Source organism: Bufo bufo, chromosome 1 (genome assembly GCF_905171765.1).
Source record: "Bufo bufo chromosome 1, aBufBuf1.1, whole genome shotgun sequence".
Lineage (NCBI taxonomy): Eukaryota > Metazoa > Chordata > Amphibia > Anura > Bufonidae > Bufo > Bufo bufo.
Genome location: NC_053389.1, coordinates 194,537,400 through 194,549,473, shown reverse-complemented (window position 1 = coordinate 194,549,473; position 12,074 = coordinate 194,537,400). Strand labels below are relative to the sequence as shown.

At 44.2% G+C, this 12,074-nt stretch overlaps 1 protein-coding gene across 3 annotated transcripts in view; it reads left to right on the top strand.

Annotated features, from left to right (window-relative positions):
- The window catches only part of SCAF1 (SR-related CTD associated factor 1), a 67,379-nt gene that overhangs the window by 19,363 nt on the left and 35,942 nt on the right, over positions 1-12,074 (top strand). For all 3 annotated transcript variants that reach the window (XM_040433955.1, XM_040433950.1, XM_040433951.1), the window contains exons 2-7: positions 1,452-1,647; positions 2,631-2,685; positions 4,704-4,813; positions 5,094-5,230; positions 5,589-5,710; positions 6,498-10,052. In XM_040433955.1, coding sequence (XP_040289889.1) covers positions 1,474-1,647; positions 2,631-2,685; positions 4,704-4,813; positions 5,094-5,230; positions 5,589-5,710; positions 6,498-10,052 — 4,153 coding nt within the window. In that variant the 5' untranslated portion in view covers positions 1,452-1,473. The remainder of the gene's footprint in view (positions 1-1,451; positions 1,648-2,630; positions 2,686-4,703; positions 4,814-5,093; positions 5,231-5,588; positions 5,711-6,497; positions 10,053-12,074) is intronic.

Below are 12,074 nucleotides of genomic sequence, written 5' to 3'. Positions count from 1 at the left end.
GCTGACCCCAACCATACACAGTGCTGTTGTTTGAACAAGCTTTCACGAATCGGGGGGAGACCTGTCAAAGGCACTGTTCACATCTGCATTGGAGAAGCCATTCACTGCAGCATACATTGTGGTAGACCGCAGGATGTCAGCCTTTACTTCATTATTACTGCTGTCCAGTAAGAGCGCCTGTGGGCCGATGGAAAGTCACAAGTTGTCCATTATACAAATTTCTATGGACAGTAACTGTTCCAATTTTTTATCCCTTTCAATCTGAACTTCTGTTGTATTGAAGAGGCACTAGTGCTCAATGAAATGGAGTGGCACCTTTTTAGTGTTTTTCAAAATTGTGCCACTTTCGACCTAGCACTGTGCAACAGACCGTGTCTCAATTTTTTTTTTGTTTTGCAAAAGCCATAGCACTTTACCCTTTTTATTCATACTAGGTGAGGGTCCCAGGTATTGGCTCGGGCACCTTTTTTTCTTTCTGAAGACCTGTCCTCTAGATAGGTCACCAGTATCTGATTGGTGGGGGTCGGGGACCCTCACCACTTATCATCTGTTTGAGAAGGCACTGCCACGGTCTTCTTGCAGCCTTACCTAGGCCATGTGATATCACATTTATTGGTCACTTGGCCTAGGCCCAGCTCAGCCCCATTGTAGTGAATGGGGCTCAGCTGCGATACCAAGCGCAGCCTCTATACAATTGACGACGCTGTGCTTGGTGCAATGAGAGAAGGCCGCAGCGATACGTGAGCACTGGTGCCTTCTGAAACAGCTGCTCGCGGAGGTCTCAGGTTTCGGACCTCCACTGATCAGATATTTGATGACCTACCCAGAAAATAGGTCATCAGTTTAAGGCCTCATGCACACGACCGTTGTTTTGGTCCGCATCCGAGCTGCCGTTTTTGCGGCTCGGATGCGGACCCATTCACTTCAATGGGGCCGCAAAAGATGCGGACAGCACTCCGTGTGCTGTCCGCATCTGTTGCACCGTTCCGTGGCCCCACAAAAAAAAAAAATAGCATGTCTTATTCTTGTCCGATTTGCGGACAAGAATAGGCATTTCTACAATAGGCCTTCCGTTCCGCAAATTGCGGAAGGCACACGGGCGGCTTACGATTTTTGCGGACCGCAAAAAATGGCACGATCGTGTGCATTTAGCCTAAAGGTCTCAAAAAACCCCTTGTGTCAGCTGTGGACTCCTTGGTTTGCTACAATATATTATACCTAGGAGCAATTGATTAATTTGTTATTTTCACATTTCTTGTACCCTTGCCCCTAAGATTGGAAGCAAGGTCTTCTCCTTTACGCTGGAGGGCAGTTATGTCTATTTGTTAGGAGATTAAAACGTCACCTTGCTCTCGCCAGCCTATTATTGGAGATGACTGCGCTATGCACTGCGTCTGTGTTCTTAACATCTTTTTTTTAACTTTTTACATTTTTTTTTATTTTTATACTAGGTGTCTATTGGAGGCTGCAGTAATGGCAGAAGACCGCCAGGAACAGAAACAAACCAAGGAAGATGCTGAAAAGGAAGTAACAGAAGAATCAACACTGACATCAGAACCATCGTTATCAGAGGATGAACATGAGCTCCCCGCCAACGCCGCCGAACATGATCTTTCTGAAGTGCTCTGCCCTGGACACATCATTCTGGTAATCAGTGCTCCACAAGTCACATGCATTGGTCAGGGAACATAAAAGTCCTTCCTTTACTTTTCTTCTCAGCTTTAAAGGGAGTCTGTCACCAGGAAATTCACTGCTAAACCAGGTATACTGTCTTGTAGGGCTAGCTCAGCTCAGCGTAATGATACCTTTCACCTGGGACCGATGATCAGGTAGATAAACGGGAACCGATAATTGGCTGAATGTCAGTGGAGATGAGAACTGCATTTACACGCGGCAATCGCCTTCACTGAATGGGAGCATGCGATCAATACAGTGATCTGTATCCGCATTAATCAAACTGGTGTAAAGTAGAACTGGCTTAGTTGCTTATAGCTGTGAAAAATGAAAGGTGGAATCGGATTGGTTGCTATAAGCAACTAAGCCAGTTGTACTATACACCAGTTTGATAAATGACCTCAAATGATTTTTGCTGTCAACAGAAAGCTTTTTCCACTGCCAGATTATCAAATTACCAGATTATCAAGCTCATTCTGACAGATCTTCGGTCCAGGTAAAAGGACTTTCAGTAATCCATTCCTTCATTCTGGAGAAAGCGTACTTAAATGCAAATGAGAAGTTAAGTGCATTGTGAGCAGCCCCATTTCACTCTGTGCACCTCTGCTCCTCCTGTGTAGTAGCATAGTTTGTAAGAATGAAAAAAGATGTCCATCCAGCTTAGCCTGGTATCCTGCAAAGTTGATCCAGAAGAAGGCTACAAACCATCATGAGGTAGAAGCCAATTTTCCTCTGCCATTCCCTCCCTCTTCGCCAGGTTCCTGCATAGTCCTTACTCCTGGCCCTGATTTCTTTGCAACTCTTGACTCGGCGTCAAGTCTATATGCCTTAATAGGACTCGTGGCAGGTGTTGTCACCTTAATACAGTGATCTGTACAGGCACTTTACTTTCAAGTTTGTGAACTATTTCCCCTTTGTCATATACTTAAAGAATTTTATATTTAATTTCATTGTAGAAAGCTTTGCAGCAAGTTGTCAGTGAAAGCAAGAAGACTCTCCACAGGATTCCAGGTATGTTGGGTCAACACATTGCTGAAATATTAATGAAGCTTTACCTGTGTAGGATATTTAGTTTTGCTTGTTTCTTTAACCACAGACTACGCACATTCGCCTCATAATAGGGTCTTTCCCTAAACACTGCCAGGTAAAATAACACCTAGGGTTGAGCGATATACTGGTATCCACGATATACCGAGATATTAAAACACGGTGATATGGCGATATCACAGTTTCCGAAAAACCGCGGTATTTAATGACGTCATAGGAGTGGTCGCATGTGTGCTGACCTACTTCTAAAATGTCCAATTCCACCTACTTATGTTCCCCGGTCACTGGCCTCTGCCTCCTGCATTACTACTAGCACACGGAGGGCTGAACCTGGCTGCAGGGACGAGCAGGCTTTTTTTTTTCTTTTCTTCACTTTATATAAACCTGTGATGGCAACTTTACCAAGACTTTCTACAAACATTAAAGAGGACCTTTCATGGGTCCAAAGAATATGAACTTAGTAGCAGCCTACATAGAGCGGCGCCCAGGGATCTAAGTGCACTTACTATTATTCCTGGGCGCCGCTCCGTTCGCCAGCTGTGGCCCCCGGTAATTTCTCAACATTCGGTGTAAGTAGGAGGAGACGCCAGTGTCTCTCCTTCTCCCTGACAGCAGCGCTGTCCAATCACAGCGCAGAGCTCAGAGCCAGGGAGAAAAAAAACCTCCCTGGCTCTGAGCTCTGCGCTGTGATTGGACAGCGCTGCTGTCAGGGAGAAGGAAAGACATTGGCGTCTCCTTACCGCGGGCCACAGCGGGCGAATGGAGCGGCACCCAGGAATATTAGTAAGTGCACTTAGATCCCTGCGTGCCGCTCTATGTAGGCTGCTACTAAGTTCATATTCTTTGGACCCATGAAAGGTCCTCTTTAATATGTGTCACCAACGCATGTGTCTTCACTCCAGTGTCCACCTGTGATGTGATACGCATATAAATAGAGACGTCACTGTGTACATACATGACATGTATATCTGTATATATCGTGTGTACTGGGCTCCGGTAGACTGATGGGTTTACATTGAAGGTGTTTTCTGTGTTTTCATCTGCGTCGCCCTTTGACCGACAGCCCACTACTGACTGCTAACATAACCCCTGGCTATTTCACTACTCATTCAGGTAATGACTGCTGTCACTGTCCATGGGGGTGATTTATAGGGGTAGGAGAACTTCATATTTGAAGTCGGCTTCCTCATGTAGTGCTATTTTGGGGGTGGAGAGTGACATCACCACAGAATAACCCCCCCCCCCCCCCCCCCCCCCAATGTCACTTCTAGCCCATATGGAGCCCTGTCCTCTTCTTTTAAATCTCCCAAAGAAGACTTCCTCCACAAATTATCCTAATAGGATTTTACCCCAGTTAGATGGATCGTAAGAGGCGTCCCTACACTACCACACACCGCCCCATACAGTTTAACGTATTCTTGTGGCCCACCGCCCCATACATTTAAACGTCTCCTTGTGGCTGCCCCCATACAGTGCAACGTCTCCTTGTGGCTGCCCCCATACAGTGCAACGTCTCCTTGTGGCTGCCCCCATACAGTGCAACGTCTCCTTGTGGCTGCCCCCATACAGTGCAACGTCTCCTTGTGGCTGCCCCCATACAGTGCAACGTCTCCTTGTGGCTGCCCCCATACAGTGCAACGTCTCCTTGTGGCTGCCCCCATACAGTGCAACGTCTCCTTTTGGCCCCAAGTGTTTTTTTCTGCTAAATGGGTATTTATTGCGATATATATCGTTATTGCGATAAATTTCTTAATATCGTTATCATGGGAATATTTTTGATATCGCCCAACCCTAATAACACCGACCAACATGGGGGGCAACTGATGGCAAATTGTGCATGCCTCTGGTGGTTTGGCTTAGGGCTGCACACCGGCTTCATCCAGGAATTGTGCACTGTTTAGAATGCCCTGTAGATGCCCTACCATAAAGAGATCTATTTTGTCATTTCTTTTTGCGTAATCATTATTTCTTTTATTTTGTAGACCTAAAATCAAAGTGTTCAAAATCAAAAAAGACTTGCAAGAAGAAACCATTGATGAGGCCAGTGGATCCTGAAGAGACAAATTGTCTCCATGCGGAGAATGAAAATTCTGTAAGTAGTATGGAAAAAATACTAGGAGTAGGCATCCTTTATTTGTCACTAACAAGCAATGTAGCCACTGTTGGGCCATGTCCAGACATGGTGCACTTGATGCCACAAAACCACAGCAACTTGCAGCAGAACACTTGTGGCTGGGGTTTCGAAATGTTATTCACATGCTGCTGATTATGTTACGAACATGCCACAGATTTGGTGGATTACAAGAATTTTACAGTCTTTGCTGATAGGACAGTCCTTGTAACTATATGTATTGACATTTTTTTCTTTTCAGCTTCCTGAGCCCACAACTGATCTGTTGTCTAGTCTGGCTAATGCATTGGAGTACTTTGAAAAGACTTCTAGTACAATCACACCAGGGTCTCGTCTCCAGTCTCCTTTAGAAGAGAACTTACAGTATGAAGATTTATAGTGAGTATCAGTGCTTGACATTGATTGCAACTTAATAAGGAAATTTGACTGAATGGACAATAGTGTGTATTCTTTGACATGAAATTGGTGCCCATTTATTTTTTTCTGTATCTTTCTCACTCCATTGGAAGAGGATGTCCATACGCTCTATTTTGTTCAGTGGATACCACATGATATTTGCTGATTGTGGGCTTTCCAGCAGCAGAATCAACAATCTATTTGTCCAATTAGGCACTCTATTCTTATGGATCATGACCAAAGATTCTCGGACACTTCATCTGGACTTGTTTTCTACATTAATTGACCCCTCTAATTACTAATTTTAAAATGTTCATGTTTTTATTCTTTTTCCCCTAAGTTCCTTGGAGGAACTGGATGAAGTTGAATTTATGGCAGAAATTAGACTTGGCGATGTTGAAGCTTATTCAAGTACACGGTCGGGAATTTTCAGAGACAGACACTGGAGATTCCAGAAATCAGGTATGTGGCCCTTTACTATTACTACTTACAGTGTAAATCTGACATTTACACTGTCAGATTTTCTGCCTGTATTAAGCATGCCAGTATAACAATTGTTGTTCGTTTTAAAGGGGTTTTCCGAGATTTTCAGCTGTTTGAGAAGTCACCAGCATTCGCAGTAGCACCATGGCCTTCTCTCATCTCATCAAACACAGCGCCATACATTGTATATTGGCTGTGCTTGGTATCACAGCTCTGCCCCTTTCAATTGGGCTGAGCTACCCCTAGGCAATGTGACTGGTGACCATGATATCACATGGCCTAGGCAAAACTGCAAGAAGGCCGCAGTGCTACGGCAAGCACCTGATTGGTGGGGGTCCTGAGTGTCGGACTCCCATAGATCAGATACTGATGACCTATCCTGAGGATAGGTCATCAGTTAAAAAAATATCAGAAAACGCCTTTTAAGTCTATTTACATGGAGCTGTCATTGCTATTGTGGTGAACAATTGTAAGTGTGATCATTTGGGCACTTAGTGTCATCTTTGTCGGCAGCACATCCCTGTTTACACATGGCGATTTGCTGCAGACAACTAATGATTTTTGTGCCTGCTAGCTTGCATGTCAGCTGATCAAAGGGCATGTTTACATGAGGCAGTATTGGGAACAAGTGTTCGAAAGGGCGTTCACCCGATCCTCGCCCCTTGTAAACCGTCCTTTGGTTGTGTTTTAGATGTTTTACTAAATTCTGTTATCTTTTATATCCTGCTTATGTGTTTGCTTATTCTTTGTTTTCCTGTTCTTGCAGTGTGCCTAAGTACCTCAGGGCTGCAACTCACTGAAGGACAATCAGCAATTGAAGAGACAGCATCTAGGCCTTCCAGAACAGAGGATTCACTGGAACACCTTAAATACCCTCTAAATATTAATCCTTGTATGCCCAGGACATTGCACAGAACTAGCTTAAGCACAAAATGTGATGTAATACAGAACTCAAAGGATTTTCACTACAAAGATCTGAACAGGACTTTACAGCAGAAGAGTCCTTCTAAAGCAATTGTAGTACCAGGACTTCTGTGGCCTGAGAACAGTCCAATGGATGCCTTCTCCATTTCTAGGGTACAAAATAAATTTTGCTCAAACAGGACTACACTGATTAATAGCAATACTCAGTTTGTTAAAAATCAGCCGCATGCGTTAGTGTCCGTAGGACTTGCTCTAGGAAATGGCACTGGGGTAACGGGCGGACAGCAAAGACCACTTAGTGGAGAAGGGTCCACCTCAAACAGCCAACATACACAGCCTGATGGTTCTTTGGAGAAGACAGATTCAAGTTCCTCCTATTCATCATCCTCTTCACAGAATCCTGCACGGTCTGCAGGCGGCAGTGGCACACAGTCAACAATGTCACAGGACCTAGATATTTATGACCCTTTTCACCCAACAGATGAGGAAAATGGGAATGGAGATTATATTTATGAGGACTCCCCAGGGAAGGAAATGGATGAACAGGAGGATCAAAAATATGATCCCTTCGATCCTACTGGTTCTAATCCAAGTTCCTCAGAGCACAGCCCTTCACCATATGAGGACGATGACGATGATGATATTGATAGTGAATCTCACCCCGAAGGTAGAATATCTGAGGCCTTGGCTGGTATCTATGATGAAAATAGTTTAAGCCAAGAATATGCTGGCATAGACAAAAACAGGGAAGGTTCAAACTCTGATGAATGTGATAAATTTCAGGGGATTGACGAGCATGAGGGTGGTAATGAAGTTGACAGTAACAAAGAACAAAGACTTCCCAAAGATCCCTCAGACTCTGCCTCCAAAAACGTTTCAAAACTGGATTTTGAACCTTACAGTCCTAGCTCCAGCATAGACCTGGACACAACAGATGAAATGGAGCTACAAGAAACTTCAAAAGTATCTGAGGAAAAAAATGTAAATGAGCCACCAGCTGCTGATTCAACCTTGGATGAAATCAGTCCATCAGATACTTCAGTAGAGCCTATAAGGAGAGTATTCACTGTAGATGTTGGTCAAGACTTTAGTCGTAAAACAGACTTTACATCTGAAGCGGAATCTAAATCTAAGGTTGAAATTAAAGTATCGCTAGAGTCTTTAGCAAAGCCGGACATGAAATCCTACTTACGGTTAGAAAAAATTGCCAAACTAGGAAGTGAGTCAAGATCACGCCACAAAAGGAGACATTCCTCTGAAAGGAGGGATCGGGATGATGACTCTGATCGGAAATATGATTCCGAAATTGAAGAGGGAGAAATTGTCCAACCAGATGAAGATTGTTTTAGTCCAATGCCCTTGTTCCGCAGCCGATGCCGTGTAATTGAGAGACCACTTAGAATGGTTGAAGGAGATGACTTTCTGTCTTTGCATGCAGATTCAGATGAGGAAGGAGCTTTGCAGATTGATTTTGGTGAAAACCAAATGGAAAACCGATGGAAAGGGCTAGACCTGAGGCGAAAGATCACAAATCAGCGCAGAGAGAGGTATCGTAAAAAGTCAATGTCACCCACAAGACCTAAAAAGCAGTCAAAATCTCGTTCTCCTTCTAGCTCGCATAGTCGTAAAAAGCCCAAACGAGAGAGAAAGAGATCAAGGGAACGAAGAAGGTCAAAAGAACCAAGACCATCTGGGTCATGGTCTAGTGCAAAAAAGCTGGCGAAGGAGAGTAAAGACCGTAAGCGTTCTAGGTCACGCTCTTACAATAAGATTTCTCGATCTCTGTCCAGAGACCGAAGGCGATCGCGTTCTTGGTCACCTTCCATTAGCACCAGCTTATCTGCTGTAGAGTCCTCTCGTACATCAGCTGAAAGGAGGAAAAGTCGTAGATCAAAATCAAAGGAGAAAAGACATCGGTGGTCTAATTCTGGTAGTACTGACCGAGATCGAAAAGATAAACACAAAGAGAAACATCGTTCAGATGCAAAGAAAAAAAAGAAAAGATCACGTTCTAAATCCAGAGAAAGAGACCGTGACAGACGGTCTTCCCGCCACTCCAATGAAAGGAAGGATAAAGATAAACCCAGATCAAGGCACTTGTTGGATGAACCCAAGGCTGAAAATCCTCCACTGTTAGAAAGGAGACGGCGTGACAGTCGGTCAGTAGTGCCACCTTCCATTCAGGATCTCAATAATGCTGATCTTTTTACTATTAAGCGAACTATTACTATCAATCCAGAAGAGAAATTAGATAGGGAGGAGTTGCTGCGCAGTCCTGAGCTGTCTGGAAAAAGAGAAGTTCTCTATGATTCTGAAGGACTAAGCTTTGAAACCTATTCTGACCGTGAAACTCTTGATGATAGGGATGGCAAATGTAATCGACCTTTTGACAGGCGTTCAGGGAAATCTGATTCTGGCAAGAGAAGGCTACCCATGGAATTTGACACAAAGCGGGTTGAAGAAGACAGAGAGAGTAGGCAGAAAATCTCTAAAGAGCGAGATAGAAAGCGTGATAGATCCTACACAGATGATAGCCGTGAACGATACAAGAAGCGGTTCAAAGATGTTCCTGAACCAGAGCCTTTGAAGTTAGACAGAGAAAAGGTTCGTGTGGAAAAGGATAAGACTCCAAAAAAAATTAAAACGAGTCATAAAGACGGCAAAGGAAGTTCAACCAGAAAGGTAAAACTTCAGTCTAAAGTGGCTGTTTTGATTCGTGAAGGAGTAAGCAGCACAACCTCTGTGAAAGAAGCGGGTTCCATTGGGGTTAAATTTAGTCGTGATAGAGAGAGCCGTTCTCCATTCCTTAAATCGGAAGAAAAGATGGCAGATATAAAGGGTGGTCGGCCCAAACCTGAAACTGAAGATATAAAAGAGCCTCTTTTAAGGCCTAAAAAATTAAAAGGCTTAAAAACGAAGACTGGTGTTAAGAAGGTAAAGAGTGCAGGAGGTGGAGGGGTTCTTGTTAAAACCAAGGGAACTCTAGAGAAGAAGAAAAAGAAGCTAAAGACAAAGGCCTCACTCAAAAAGTCTAAGGCAGATAGCTGTAGTCAGGAGGTCCTAAGCCCAATTGAAACCAAAGATGAACCAATTTGGTCAGATACGGAGAAGTCTGAGATTAAAGTGAAACCACCAAGTCCGCCCAAGCCAGCCAATGAGCAGGAGCTCACTCCTGATTCACAAACTGTAGACAGTAGCTGTAAGACTCCAGATGTGTCATTTATGCCAGAGGAACTCCCTCCAGACCCAGAGAGAAGTATTGACTTGGAGGTTGATAGTATTTCAGAACCTAAAGAAGAGGGTCCCCGTCCAGCCCATCCTCCTCCGCCACCTCCTGCGCCAATGTCTTGGAACCTGCAGTCAGGAGTAGATTGTGCCACGAGTGGTGTTCTGGCATGTGAGTATATTTGTCTGTTAATTCACCACCCATCCATCAGACTTGTGTAAATGATTTATTTCTAGAGGATTGCTAGTACGGCAAAGTTCATTGTTGGTGTTGGCAAAAGAGTTGCATAGCCAATGCATTTTATGTATTCGTTATGCTCTTATGGCCAAATTTCATGCACAAGCCATTTGCTTCTGTGTTTCAGCTGATGGATGATAATTACACTTGAACCTTTAGGGCTGTTGCACATGACTGTGGTTTGGGTCCGCATTCAGTACACATTTTTTGTTGGTCGGATACAGACTAATTTACTTTAATGGTGCCCCAGAAGATGCGGACAGTGGTTTTGTGCCACCTGCAAAATTATAGGTTCTATTTTTGTCCGCATTATGGTGCGGAATGCACAAGGTCGGTATCTGTTTTGTGGATCCGTAATTTGCAGACTGCAAAACAGCCTTCGGTCGTGTGCATGAACCCTTATAATGAGGGATTGTTGTCAGTGACAGCCAATAAGGTCACTTCCGAAACCGTTGGAACTGTGAAAACTGGGTTGCTGTAGGCAACATTTACATTGTTTAAAGGGAACCTGTCACCTTGAAAGTGCAGTATAATCTGCAGGCAACATATAATAGAGCAGGAGCAGCTGAGCAGAACGATATATAGTTTTGTGATTAAAGATTCTGTTAAACTTATATTTCATTTACTAATCCTGCTCCTTCTGGGCTTTGAAGTCCAGGAGGCGGTCCTATCAGTGATTGACAGCCTGCTCTCTCTGACTGGGTATACTCAGATAGCTGTCAGTCACTGATAGGACCGCCTCCTTGACTTTATATATCTATATCTATATATCTAACTATATATCAATCTACTCAGCTCCTCCTGCTCTAGAACAAGCTGCCTACAGCTCAAAAACCATGTTTAAAGGGGTTTTCTCATCTTAGACAATGGAGACATATCATTGTCTTATAGGTGCGGGTCCCACCGCGGGGACCCGCACCTATTTCGAGGACGGAGCCCCGAAAGTGAAGGAGAGCGCACTGCGCATGCGCAGCCACTCTCCATTCATTTTTATGGGGCCGCCGAAAATAGCCGAGTGCTGGCTATTGCCGTCTGCCCTATAGAAATGAATGGGAGCATGGGCCGCGCATGCGCAGCACGCTCCCAATTCACTTCTATGGGAGAGGTGGGGATTAGCGCTTGGTGGTGGGCGGACCCCGGCAAATCGGGGGTCCTCCAGCCACAGCGCTCCCCGCTCCGTTCTCGATATAGGTGTGGGTCCGTCCCACCTATCAGACAATGGGGGCATATCCTAGCGATATGCCCCCATTGTCTAAGATGGGAATACCCCTTTAATGTCCTTTGTCTTTTAAAGGTGAACACACAAAAAAGAAATTGCCATAAAGACGTATCGTAGACATAATTGACTGGCTGAATCAGTTTCATGGCTCCCAAGGAGCAATACAGCCCCTTCATTCTGGAAATATGTGATGATCTGACTGTAAGGAGGATCTCTTCTTTCATGATAATAGAAAATAAATTCTGGGTGGATTTCCCCTGTAAATTACTACTGGATAGCACAGGTTCTACTTTGGCTGCTATAAGATACCTTCTACTGCTGGTTTATTGTTTGCAGGCCATACTATTTTAGGGCTTATTCACACAAAGCTATGCGTATTAGATGTGTGTGTATGTATGTGTATACACACACACACACACACACACACAAAGCTATGCGTATTAGATGTGTGTGTATGTATGTGTATATATATATACACACACACACACACACACACACACACACACACACATATCAGTATTGATTCCATAAGGCCTCTTTCACACGGGCCTGTCCGGATTAGGTCATTGCGACAAATCCGCACGAGTAGGAACGCAATTGCGATTGCGTTCCGATGTTCAGTTTTTATCGCGCGGGTGCAATGTGTTTTGCACGCGCGTGATAAAAAACCGACTGTGGTACCCAGACCCGAACTTCTTTACAGAAGTTTAAGTTTGGGTTAGTTGTAGTGTAGATTG